Source organism: Mustela erminea, chromosome 5 (assembly GCF_009829155.1).
Source record: "Mustela erminea isolate mMusErm1 chromosome 5, mMusErm1.Pri, whole genome shotgun sequence".
In the NCBI taxonomy this organism is placed as follows: Eukaryota; Metazoa; Chordata; class Mammalia; order Carnivora; family Mustelidae; genus Mustela; species Mustela erminea.
Window position 1 is genome coordinate 12413950 of NC_045618.1, and position 14493 is coordinate 12428442.

A 14493-nucleotide genomic window follows, 5' to 3' on the forward strand; every position below is an offset into this window, starting at 1 on the left:
GAGAAAAATCTGACCTCAAGAAAATAAAAATCACAAGCAGAGATGCACAGTTCCTTAAAAAGCACATATGTGAGAACCAATAATTGTATGATAAATAATAATATTCAAATACATAGTAAAAATAAAAAGAGTCAAACTGAAATTGCGAGAGCTACAGTGACTGCTGCATGAGGTGATGGTGCAGGACAAGTGAGAAGAGTAGGAGGGCCATGAGGATATCGTGCCTCACTCTGTGAATCCCCATCCTGCTGCATCAGGCTCTGTTAGGAATAAAAGAGCAGGGCAGGGGGCTGGAGGTGGAGGGAAGCTTTGTCTTGTCTTCAGTTGTCTCATTATTTTTCCCCTTTCCCTGCTGCTCCACTGCAGCCCTGTAAAACATTAGGCAAGCCTCTTAAACACTCCCTGTCTGTTCCATTCCTCATCTGTAACATGGGGAGAAAAAAAAAAACTGATTGGCTCAGAAAGATTCTCTGAGAACATTGTAATACTGTCAGAAAACCGAAGTATAATGATGCTTCTGATTCTATAAGGTCAGTACTAGATGATCTCAGGAGACAAAAATCATTTTTATCTTTCTGTTTTGTTCAACTGAGGAACTGTAATCCATGGCCCACACATCTGCACCAGACCTTCCATATACATTCAAAGAAGCACTTATAACCATGCAGAAGTGAATTGAAAGGTAACCCGTTAGAAGGTAACCCACTGGAAACGTGTCCCCTAGTTTGTAATTCACACCAAAATTGGCATGCTATTTTGGATTGCTTCCTTAGAAGGTCTTACAAGTTACACTTTGTTCTTGCTCATTGCTTAAAATTATTTCAGAGGATATTCTTGGGAATAAAAATGTTTAAGAAGCTGGATAACCACTGCCCAGGGACTGCATGTTACCTTGAAGCTTTTGGGCTCACACCACTTAGGACAAGTTAATTCGAGTTCATACAAGATTGCTCAGACCTCCCCTCAGAGTTTCTGCTTCAGTAGCCTTAGATCTCTAACAGTTCTCTTATGACGCTGCTCCTGGTGGTCAAGGTACTATACTCTGAGAGCCATGGATTTTAAATAATGTATCCCTGCCATGGTCAACTTTCACTACCAGCTGTTTTTATTTAATAATTGGTAGATGCACCTTATATTGATTCCCTATCTTCCTCTTTCTTAAGATATTGGTAATTTCTAAATTCCTTTGTGATCTGATAGTCGGAGGAATGAGTAAGACTCTGAAAAAGCAGATTTTCTCTTTCTTTAGAATCCGAATTATTGTCATCCTATTTTATCACTGTGTCTCAAATTCCTCATCTGTGAAATAAGGACAGTAAGAGGGTTCAATCAGATGAAATAAGTAAAAGCCCCAGAAGGTACCAGGCTAAATTAGCAACTAGATAAAAGTTATCTACTATTCTTACTACAATTATCCCCACTCATTTTCTGTTATTTTTGAGGAAAACTCATGCATGTTTGCTACATGTTATGTATACATCACTGACTTATATATAAAAACCTTCATCCATTTATGGCAAAATGTTCCAAAGCTCCAATGGATTCAATAAACTGGGGAGCAAAGGGAGGCAATAATGTCAATGCCAGATTCTAATCCTATTTCTGCTGTTAAATTGCTACATGACTCTGGGAAAATGGAGTCTCAATCCCCACTTCTGAAAAAGCATACCTTGGATATGAAGATCAAATGAGATAGTACAAGTGAAATTTTTCTTTTAAGTACTGCAGTATTCCTGTCATGAGGAAGATACCTCTATCTGGGAACAGTTTACAAGATACTAACTAAAGAAGTAAATGGCCATGGTCTCTTACATTCTTAAATAACAGCACAGTGATAAGAATCACCACATAAGCTATTTGCTGAATATTCTCCAATATCACCAAGTCATAACTATTTTTAAAATATTTATACACTGGAATATATCATATTTCAAATATTCCTGCAAAGCGAAAGAAAGAGAAAAGTAGACACAAAAGTATTCTCAGGCATTTACCAGCAGCTGCTAAAATCCTCACTTCGTGGCTTTAGCATAATTTTTATTTTGATGCAGAACTGTTTTATTGGTCCTAGGCTTTTGTTTAGTGTAAACACAATGTACACACACGTGTATGAATAATGGTAACCAACTGATTTTCATTGCTAGTTTCTCTAATACTCTAAGACAAATCCAATGTTCCTATCAAATTGCATACTACAGTTCACAAGCTTTTAAATCTTAATTTATTGAAAAGAGAAAGATGGGGGATTATAACATTGCCTTTGTACATTTCAACTAAATTACCAAACAAAAAGCCACATATTTTTGTTATCAATGCTTAATAACATGGAGAGGTACAATGTATATTTCTGATGACATTCTTTACAGAATGTCTCCTAATGAAATATAGTAAATATAGTAAAACATGAGTAGTAAAACTCATTTTTTTAAAGGAATAAGCTCCTAAAAAGCAGTGTAGAAGCATTTTCAAATAAGATGCCATTAACACAGCAGCAACACTCTCCATTATAAAGAAATCCAGTTATGAAGTCTCTTATAAAGTTTATCTTAATGACACTCTCTAATTTACTAATGTGTAAGTTTCCATTTTCATTTATTTAAGCTTTCTGAATGTAGGGGGTATTTACATCCTACAAGACACTACAGACTTTAAAATATCTAAATGCAATTTAAAATATGTAAATGCTGTTGATTTTTTTTAAAGCCATAGAGAAATTATTTTTTATCAATTATAATTGTTAAAATTTTAAGAAACTAGTTTCAAAATATAAGTAATGTGAAACAAGGGACAGCAAAGATAGAAAACCATTCTGTATATGAGTTTCTTAAATTTGAGGTTAAAATCAAAAGATAGATAAAATGTGAGAACCATATCTTTCTTTATATCTGTTTATCATCATAATATTTAAATACCAACTACTTTTAATATATTTTTTTCACTGTGTTCCCAAAAAACATACTAGATCTAGTTCCATAGGCCTAATACACGTACATCCTTGCAGGTATAGCTTTTTAGCAATATGGGAGAAAGTAAAATCCTACTGATCTTAAAGAGTAACTTACATGCAATAGGAAATAAATGAATTCATGTTAGAGGCCTTATGAAGGTTGTTCTCAAAGTTTTCAGTTAGTCTCACTGACAACCATATTGCATTAGGAAACACTCTAAAGTGAGTCACTTATGCTTCCATTTACTAGCTGATGAACTCAGTCACAGGAGATGGCTTTTCAGCCACCCAGAGCATGACACCAATTTGTTAGATGTTCACAGATAGAAAATCTTCAGTTGGTACAAGTGTATCTCACTGGTTTACAAAACTATGTGTAGAAAGAATAGTCTTGGCGCCTGAGTCAGAAATCACTAAATAACATCACTCTGCAGACTCCATGGCACACAGCAACCCCTCGAATATTTCTGTTAAATGGACAAAAATGTGCTTCCAATGACTACAACTGTTTGAAAGGAAACTATATGAAAAAAACACTTACAATGGTATTCTAAAAGTATCTTTAAATGAGATATTTGCAAAGCACTTGGAAATGCCTGGCCCATAGGAAGTCATCTATTTATCTGTCATTACTCTTATCCTATAATCTTACTTTGGTTCACAATAATCTTCATAGCTCCATTAGTATAAGCCATCACCAACACTGATAAAAGGAACTCAGACACATGCACACCACTAGTGAGGCTGCAGTTCCGGTACTTTTATATGTGGAAGAAAGAGTATCTAGGATAACCACCATTGTTTTATAATGAAGGTTAATTCAGTCAGCTTCACATACAAAGTAAATTCAGCCTTATAATTTATCCTACCAACAAATTTATCCCTTATAAGCCAATATGTCTTCTACCCACTGTATTTATATAATTCAGAACTCCACATAATATTCATGTTCACTTGTATCTAAGAAATTCACTTAAAAAGAAAACATTCAACTCCCAATTGATAATTGACCTGCAAAGTTTCCCTTCACACTAAAGTAAACTGTAATATAGGAGACTGCTAAAACATGTTTGGGATTTACTCTCTTACACTTTGATTGCTGACCACAACAGAGATGAAGACTGAGGTAGTTTGAAAATTCTGTGAGGATGAAATCAGACTATATTCTTCATATTCTCTAAGGAAGTAAACTTTAGGCTGTGTGAAGTACCCTCAACTTCCAGGGGCCAAGAACAACAACTGCTGCAATGAAAGAGCAGAGTAGTTAGGGTTAAGGAAGTGGTTGCCTTCTACAATGAAACTAGCTTGAATTATCTATTTGTTGGCATTATTAAAGTCAACTCTATTTCTTTGACTTAGGCAGTGGAGCGTTTGATAAGATACAAAGATTTTTAAAATAAGATGTCATTTTAAATTAAACGCACCAGGGATATTCTCCATTTCAAGGGAATCCAGTTATGAAGTCTCTGATAAAAGATTACCTGAATAATGATCTCATAATTTACAAAATCATAATTCAAAATGAATTATGTTTTAATAGGGAAAGGGTCTAATTTATACTGCACATAAGTGATTAAGATATACCATAAATGCTAATATAAAGTAACTTAAAATTGATACAATCACAATTGCATTAAGGGGTTTGGCTACGACGTAACCATGTTGTTTAACTGAAGTGAACAACAAAAGTAAAATCGAACACTTCATACACATATCAGGGGATGTTCATAGCAATGAGCCATTTAAATAAAACTGTGGGGAACAAGCAACAGAGATGAGTTGTAGCTGTAATAGAAGATGCTTTTACTTCTCACTGCAAACAACTGATTAACTGCTAAAAAGTAACAGAGGTTTTTTTAAACTATAAGTAGCAGATTTTTTTCCCCCGCAGTAACAAACTAAATCAATTACTGTCCAAAAGGGAATGGTTGCAGTAGAGTAATAGGGTATAGAGGAAATTTAAAATGCATTTCATCAGTGGAGGCAGGTAAATTAGCTTCCTGTACACTAAAATAGTTAAAGAATCTTTATCTTAATTTTAATTACTCAAATAAAATCTACATTAGGATTTCATTTCTTCCTTTGTGGTTAATTCCGCATCGTTTCACACGGTTTTAGTATTTTCACAAGGAAATCCCTAATTTACTGAAATAGTTTTCTAATATAAAAACTAAGCCAAAGTATGTAACTTTTGAAGTAGTGGGGGAAAAAATTTCCTTTTTTGAATAAAAATGAAACAGAATCTCTAAATGTAAACAAAAAAGACAGAAGTATTAAGCTAATTTAAAATGTCATTAGAAATATAATAGAAAATTATCTTTTATAAAAATATTTTACAGCAGAGGGGCGCCTGGGTGGCTCAGTGGGTTAAAGCCTCTGCCTTCGGCTCAGGTCATGATCCCAGGGTCCTGGGATTGAGCCCCACATCGGGCTCTCTGCTCAGCAGGGAGTCTGCTTCCTCCTCTCCCTCTGCCTGCTTCTCTGCCTACTTGTGATCTCTGTCTGTCAAATAAATAAATAAAATCTTTAAAAAAAATTTTACAGCAGAAAAGAATTATAGGGGAAGGCATACAGATTCTCCTTTTTGAAGGTTTTGCTTTAAAACCTATTTCTGAGTAAGATGGAAATAATTCCAAAAAATTCCTTTTATTTTCACTTTAATTAGGTTGGCAGAATTATTAGAAATACTGAAGGACAAGAGATAAGGAGGGGAAAAAAAAGTGAAGAATTTCTCCCCACCCCACAACTAAAATAATGTTCACAAAATAGAAGTATTATTTTTGTCATTTTCTTCCATTTCATTAGTGTTTAAAATTGTGGGTAGTCACTGATGCAACGAAATGATTAAGGCATATTAAAACTGTAAATTCATACTATCTCAAGTGATATAGTTTCTTATAACACTAACTTTAAAATGCATACAAAATAATCCTAGATAAAATGCTGTATTATACTGCTCTACACAGTAAAATAGCCTAATTTTGTCTCAATAAACAGGATATGTTTATAGCCTAAGTGGGTCATGACAGAGCAATAATCAGATCCTTGTAACAAATGATTTGAATAAAAAATATATATACATTATTATACAATAATCAGATCATCCCAAGAAATGATTTGGAGAAAAAAATAAATTATATATATAGATAGATAGATAGATATCTCTCTCTCTCTCTCTCTCTCTCTATATATATATATATATAGATATAGATATAGATAAAATATATGTTTTTAAATATTTTTATGTATTTTATATATATATACAATGGATTTGAAATGTGGATGTGAAGCAATCTGACAGTTAAAAGTTACTAAGAGGAAGAAATAATCATGTCTGCAATTCAGGCATTACTAGATATATGTGTTACCTCAACAATATCCGAGTTGGTTCTGCTTTCATGAGGTTCATTATACTCTGTATACTTGATAAGAACTTTGTCCATGTCAGTGCTGGCAGTTTGTTAGAGCTGTTGAAAATGATGAGTGCTATTTCACAGTCACAGAGCACACTAAGTTCATAGGCTTTCTTCATTAATCCAAACTTTCTCTTTGTAAAAGTAACCTAGACGATCAAAGAAAAAAGGTATATTTTTAGTAAAAGCATTAGCAGTACTTGAATACAGGCTACCTAAAGATGAGGCCTCTTTTAATCCTGAGTCAGATTCCACAGCTGAAAAAGGTTCATAGCCTCACGTTCCACATGAGCCTCTTACTCCCCCATCTGCCACAAGACTAGAGTTCCACGTTTAACTTCTAATTCCTCAGAAAGCACTCTCCTGAGGAAGTTTTCCTTTATCCCTGGCTGCCAGTCTGCTGCAGAACACAGAAAACAAGAGGACACAGTTGACCACTGGGCCCTTATCATCCAGTGTAAAATTCACAGTTTAGGGTCAACAAATTCCCCAATGTCCTCAAAGTTTTCTTTGAATATTCTTCCAGTTTCCAACTGAAACCTGTCACCTGAAGTCCTCTCAAACAGAGACCAATATTTGTTGGTCTATTTTAAATATTACATCTACTATGCTCAAGAGCGGGGAAGATAAGTAAGTCCTTTTTTTGCTCTGTATTCTATCTTACAAGTTATTTTTCCTTCCTTCCCCTTCAAAAGCCCCAGGTATTTTGAAGCTCACACCATGAAACTTAAACCACGCAATAACTGTCCTCGTGAAGGGCACCATGTGGACCCCCTCATGTACTGACATCTTTCACCTGGTACTTCCCTTTCCAGCCCTACTCTTATAACTGGTGACTTCAGTATCCCAGTTTAAAAAAAAAATCATTGCAAAAACATCCCCCAACCTCCAAATGATTCACATCCACCGCATGTTAAACACCCACTCCTACTGTCACACCTTTAACTCTGCCATCACCAATAATCACATTGATGAGGGAGCAGGAGGCTGGCTGAAGACAAAGCAAAAGCTGGTGCTTTGCACCCCCCTCTCCATCTGCTCCCCCTCAGTATATGTGTAGCATCCCTCAGGCAGCCCTGACTGCCAGGAACAATAAGCAAATAGTTAACTTGCAGAGCTCACAATCCTGCTAGACAGGAGTCTCCCTTGGCTTACAAATGTCCTAAATCTCACTAACAAAGACGATTGATAGCAGGATTGTGATACCCCACCAAAAAGTCTCCCAACTATCTTAATGTTAATGGCTGGTCTAAAGACAACATTGATTGAGCCCCAAGGGCAAGGCCTCAGGTAGGCCTCTGATATCCTGGCAACCTTCTAGGCCCTCTTTAGCATATGAAAACTCCATTGAAACCTTCCTCCCCCCTCACCTTCCCCCAACTGCAGGGTATATAACCTGCCATCCCCACAACCCAGGGCAGCAGCTCTTCCTGCCCACTGGTCCTGTCCCCGTGCTTTAATAAACCACCATTCTGCACCAAAGATGTCTCAAGAATTCTTTCTTGGTCATTGGCTCTGGACCTCAGCCCACCAAACCTCACCTAGGTTCTAGAACTTCATCAACATCACCTCCAAAATCTCAATTTCATGTATTCCACTTTGCCTCCTATCTAGCTCTCCTGCTTTGTATCCTCTCTCCAGAAATTCTTTAACCTGCATCCAGTCCTGCAGTCCACTTACATCACCCCTTTGTTAAACTCTATTCTCAGGTCCTTTCTTCCCTCACTGAGGTGCATGTGCCCTTCAAATGACTATGCCCTTATCCTTTGGATAACCAAGTGATATTTTTAAAACATACATCAAATTGTTTAAGTAGAAGTTTAGAGCTTTTTTTCTGCACTGGAAGTAATATCCAAACTCATTAAGTAAACAAAATAAATTATCTGGCTTCAAACTATCTATCTGAAGTTATTTCCCATCACTCTCCTTTACATCCAGTAAGCCTCATTCATGTGTCTGTGTGTGTGCTTATGTGCATGTGTGTGTGTCTTCCTTAACCACCAGCTACTTTCCTCCCTGGGAACTTTTCTATTTTCCCTCCTTGTGGAACACTCTTAACACTACATGTGCCTAATGGTTCCTTTCCTCACCTTGTGAAAATACATCTATTATTAATTAAGCTTTAAAAAAAATCCTTACAATATAAATACACAAATATATATTTTCTTTAAGTGCATATATATATGGAAATAGTGTTTTATACTTGCCTCCCTACTTTCCCCTGAACCAATATAAACCCCTTAACCAGTGTTTTTCACTTAGTATTTTTCATTCCACATTTTTATGCAAGATCCTATAACCGTATTCATATATACATGTATACATAATAAGGGATTTTGTCAGCATTTGATAAAACAGGGACTCTATCAATACTCTTTATTTTATTTTAGTCATTCAACCACACCTTGTGGATATGCCTCTATGTCGAATGGTATACTACTAATGGACTCTTTCATAATTTTTTCATATAAATGTTACAACTGTTTTGTTAGTATGATAGATGTAAAATAAAAATCTCATTTCTTTAATATGCATTTCCTAACTAGTAATTGTTAGATATATTTTTCTTATATTTGTTGTCATTTGGGATTTGCTTTCTCTATATTGCCCATCTTTTGGGCATTTCATACTTTGAGATTTTTTTTTTTTACTTATCTAAGTAAAAGCTCCTTAGCTATATTAACTATGTTTTACAAATACTTTCCCAAATTTCCCACTTATATATCAACTTTGTTTACATAATATTTGTCATTAGAAAGTTTTAAGCTTTCATTACTGATTGTGACACTGTTTCTTAGAATCCTGGCATTGTATCATACCACTTTAAGAATATAATGAATATAAGAATACCCTTATTAAAACACTGAACTTGAAATCAGTTATGTTTTGAGATGCACCTAGATGTACCTGCTGTACTAAAATTCTGAGTTTAGCAAAGGTTTAGTCAGAAATGTTTTCCCATACTTCTAATACTGAAGAAGAGAAAGAAAATGACAATCAACAAAGTATTCCAAGAATAATTCTTACTCTAAATTAAGGCTTGCAAATTAAGTGAGCTATGAAAAAGCATGAAAATTGAGACAAGTAATGCTGCTTCACAATATCCATTAAGCATGATTAGAGAAAATTTGTTAAAATAAAAACTATAGGGGTGCCTGTGTGTCTCAATCTGCCTTTGGCTTAGGTCTTGATCCCAGGATACTGGGATCGAGCCCCACATCAGGCTCCCTGCTCAGCCAGGAGTCTGCTTCTCCCTTTGCCCCTCCCCCTGCTCGTGTTCTCTCTCTTTCTCTCAAATAAAGAAAATCTTAAAACAAAACAAAAGAAAAAACTATAGTTCACTATCAGTAAAATAACAACAACAACAAACTATAGTTCACTATCAGTAAAAAGAGTATGCCAGTCCCTATTATCCTTTCCAAAAATACTTATTCAAAAATATTTCTTCTAAGTTAACAATAAGAAGGAGTTCAAGGTGAAGGAAGGAGTTAGTAGAGGAAGGGACTCGATTTATAACAATGTCCTCTCTATTCCTCCAACTTACTACAGGTCTAAAAGAGCTTTCTCAGTAATTAGAAAATGTGTACAAGAACACACTTATATTTCAATGATGACACCAAAGACATAACATTGAAAACTAAAAATATTAATATTTCACTTTCAACTTTCATGAATAAAGTATTTTTTCATTTTATCTATAGCATTTAGTCTAAAACACTAGTTTACTGCTAGCAGCTTATATGAAATTAGTAACATAAAATTAACTTTATATTCCACATTTTTCATTTATCTTCAACCAAACTCCCCAACTGTTAACATTTTACCATGACTGCCTTCCTTAAATAAAACACACACACACACACACACACACACACACACACACACACACTTTTTTTCCTGAATCCTTTGGACAAACTAAAGTAGAGGTTATACGGTCCCTTTGCCCCTAAATATTTTCTTAAAAACAAAGAAAAACACAATTATCAAAATCAGAAAACAAGGATATAGCACTATAATCTACGAACCTTATTCAAATTTCTCAATTATTCCTAATTTCCTTTTTCCCCCTGCTAGTGTAGGATCCAATCCAGAATTAGCTGTTGCTTCTGAAAACTGCAACCTCTTTAATCTGAACCATTTCCTCAGTCTTTGTCTTTCAGGACCTTCGTACTTGTGCAGAATACAGGCTATATTTATATTGTCATATATCTCTCAATTTGACTTTGTCTAATGTTTCTTTCTGATTACCTTTAGACTACGTTTTTGGCAGGAACAACTTAGAAGTGATGTTCTGTCCACAATCTCTCTCATGAAAATCCACATGACATCTATTTGTTCCAACTGGTAATGTTAACTTGGTTAAGATAGAGTCTGTCAAGATTTTTCCCTTATAAAGTTACTATTTTCCCCCTTGTAATTAGTAAGTATTTTGTTAAAATTTCTATGTAAATATCCTACTTATCAAACTTTAACTGATCCACTAATCCATTCACAAGTCTTGCCTAAAAATTACTATGGTGGTTGTCAAATAGGGATTTTCTAATTTCATAATACATTATATCTACATTTACTACTAATTGCATTTATAAGACAGTTTGCTTTTCCTCCATGTATGCATTTACTCATTCATGTCCATATCAACTTATAGGCTACTTTATTCAATGCATTATAATCAATACCTTTTTTCTTTTGATGTTTAAATTGTTTTTGATTTTACCAATGAGAGATCCACTATGCTATCTTCTGTGTCCATCTGACATGTTCCCAATATTCTCTGAACTTGCAGGCACAGTGAGATGCTCCAAGGAATTATATGTAAGCTGGACCTCTCTAATCTACCTCCCTTTTCAAACACCTTCTCCCTAACCCCTGAACAATCTTATCTCATTTCCATCCACTTAGTTATCTCCTGCTTTCCTTCAGTAATCTTTTTAAGATTTCACTTGAATCTAGTCTTCTGTGGTCACTGTGTAATTTAATCTTTGTTTTGATATAATGTTATCTTTTTATTTTTCTTTCTGCAGTTTAATCACTTTGTTTCATCTATACCTTTGGAAAAAATCCAACTCTATTCTTTGTATTTCCAAATTCTGAATAATGATTTTTTTCATCTGTCACATTTCTAAACACTTATTTATGGAGAATGGTTTCAGCTTGGAGTTATCATTTTATAGGTTTTTTTCCACTTTTCCATTGTTTGGGGACAACAACTTCATCACCTGAACAGCTATAAATCATCTTTTTGTTTTCTTCTTTATAGTAGTTTGCATACGTGAAAATTACTGGCCTCAATGAATTGCAATGGAAAGAACTGGCAGTGGGAGGATGGATCATTCAGTATGGTCTCTTTAATGGAAGCTTTTTTTTAAGGGATCAGCAGGAGGGAGAGGTGTTCTGTATCATTCAATATCTTTTTTTGTACTTTTTAAAAAAATTTATCTTGAAGGATTTCTGTATCTCTTCCCTTCTTTTCCATTCAAAAAACATTTTCCAAACGATTACCTCTGTCTTCCTGTATAAAAGCTCTCTTCTCCCCCAAACAGTTACCCTCCCAAGACCACTTCCTTAAATATCACATAAATTTTAAGTCCTTTACCGCTGGTCTGTTTGACCTACAAATAGTATTTTTCAGAATTTTTGTACTTATTAGGATAGACTTCCCTTTTTTAGTAATGATTTCAAATCAACTTTAGATAGTCACAAAGTCTCTTCTCCCTTCCACATTGTTTTTCCTTAAGCATGCTTGCTCATGTGAAAGACCTGCAGAAGTTAAAGAAAAAATAGCACACTGTAAGTTGGTAATATTTCCCTAAAGTTAAAACAAATTTGGACATCATTTGCTTTCTAGTTGCGCCAAGGTTGTAGGTTTCATACAATTGTATTTGTTCTTCATGCTTTTCTGTGTAGATTATTTTTGGAAATTATGTTGAGTGAATCAAGATTTATGCAGTCCTCATTACCTTGATTACTAAGAATTCCCCCCATCCTTTCTTGTCCTCTCTCACTTTTGGTCTCTCTTTTGCACTTAAGAGTACCTTTTAATATTTCTTGCAGGGCTGGTTTAGGGGGGTCATGAATCTTCACTTTTGTCTGGGAAACTCTTTCCACTTAAAGGTAAACTGGTATCTTGAATGATAATCTTTTTCTTTTACAATTTTATTTATTTATTTGACAGACAGAGATCACAAGGAGGCAGAGAGGCAAACAGAGCAAGAGAGGTGGAAGGAGGCTCCCTGCTGAGCAGAGAGCCTAATGCGGGACTCGATCCCAGAACCCTGAGATCATGACCTGAGCCAAAGGCAGAGGCTTAACCCCCTGAGCCACCCAGGTGCCCTTGAATGATAGTCTTGATGGATAGAGTATTCTTGGCTGTAGATTCTTCCCCTTCAGTATTTTGAATACATCATGAAATGGGTTTATAAATTATATCAAACACATTAGATATTTTATTCTAACTATTGTCAAATTTAAATAATCCTTAAAGTATCACTATTTCGGTGCTATGTAGCCAAAATAAACACAAATTTTAAATCATCACTTTACTCCTGTACTACCATCACTATAAAGAAAAAAAAAATAGGACTAAAAGCCTAACCTAAAACAACTCATTACCTTTATAAATTGAGACAAATCTGTTTTACCCTAAATAGTTTTCTGGATTTTGTTATCAAATCTGGGACTCATATAATTCTCTGAATTTAACAAGGGTGGCACACCATATCTCAAAGACCATCTATATTTAAGATCCCAAGTGCCTGCAAAGATTCTTACATGCTATGTATTTGGGTCTATCTTCACTGTTGAATTTTTTTTGAATTCAACAATCCTAAATATTACTCCGTGTTCATCAGTAGAAGTATACTCTCAATCCCCTTCATCTATTTCCCACCCACCTCACCTGCCTCCTGGCATCCACCAGTTTGTTCTCTGTATTTGTCTATTTTGTCTCTTATTCATTTGTTTTGTTTTTCAAATTCCACATATGAGTGAAATCATATAGTATTTATGTTTCTGTCTGCCTTATTTCACTTAGCATTTTTCCCTTTAGGTCCATCTACATACTTTTTTATGGCTGAATAATATTCCACTGTATGTATGTATGTGTGTATATATTTACTATATATAATTTATTAAATATCTTCTTTATATTAATCTCAATATCTTCTTTATCTTTACCTTCTTTATCCACTCTTCAGTCAGTGGACACTTGATTTGCTTCCTTATCTTGGTTACTATAAATAATGCTGCAATAAACATAGGGATATATAAAATTTTTTTGTGAATTAGTGGTTTTGTTTTCCTTGGGTAAATTACCCAGCAGTGTGATTCCTGGATCATAAAGTAGTTCATTTTTAATTTTTTGAGAAGTTTCCACACTATTTTCCATAGTGGCTGCACCAATCTGCATTCCCACCAAAGTACACAAGGGTTCCTTTTTCTTCACATCCTCACTAACACTTGTTATTTCTTGTCTCTTTGATTCTAGCCATTCTGACAGATTATTAAGGTGATCTCTCATTGTGGTTTTGATTCGCATTATCCTGATAATTAGCGATGTTGTTCATGTGTCCGCTGGCCATCTGGGGGTCTTCTTTGGAAAAATGTCTATTCAGGTCCTTTGCCTCATGTTTTAATCATGTTTGTTTTTTTATAGTATTGATCTAAGTTCTTTATATATTTTGGATATGAAGCCCCTGTTGGATATATCATTTACAAATATATTCATTTGTAAGTATATGAATATTTATTTAAATATTTATTTGTAAATAAATGGGAGAAGTCCCATTCAGTGGATTGCCTTGTTTTGTTCATAGTTTCCTTTGCTATGCAAAAGCTTTTTATTCTGATACAGTCCCAATCGTTTATTTTTACTTTTGTTTCCCTTCCCTTAGGAGACATCTAGAAAACTGTTTCTACAATTGATTTCAAAGAAATTAGTACCTGTGTTTTCTTTTAGGAATTTTATGGTTTTGAGTCTCACATTTAGATCTTTAATCCATTTAAATTTTGTGTATGTTTTCAGACAGTGGCCCAGCTTTATTCTTTTGCATGTAGCTGTCCAGTTTTCCCAGCACCATCTGTTGAAGAGACTATCTTCTCCCCATTGTCTATTCTTGCCTCTCTTATTGCAGA

The 14493-nt window shown here is 34.7% G+C and overlaps 1 protein-coding gene across 1 annotated transcript in view; it reads right to left on the reverse strand.

Annotated features, from left to right (window-relative positions):
• LOC116590403 (myocyte-specific enhancer factor 2A-like) overlaps nucleotides 1-14493 on the reverse strand; it is a 105075-nt gene that overhangs the window by 68222 nt on the left and 22360 nt on the right. Inside the window, 2 exon segments of the mRNA XM_032342133.1 lie at nucleotides 6316-6404; nucleotides 6407-6509. Of these exon segments, the coding sequence (XP_032198024.1) occupies nucleotides 6316-6404; nucleotides 6407-6509 (192 nt within the window).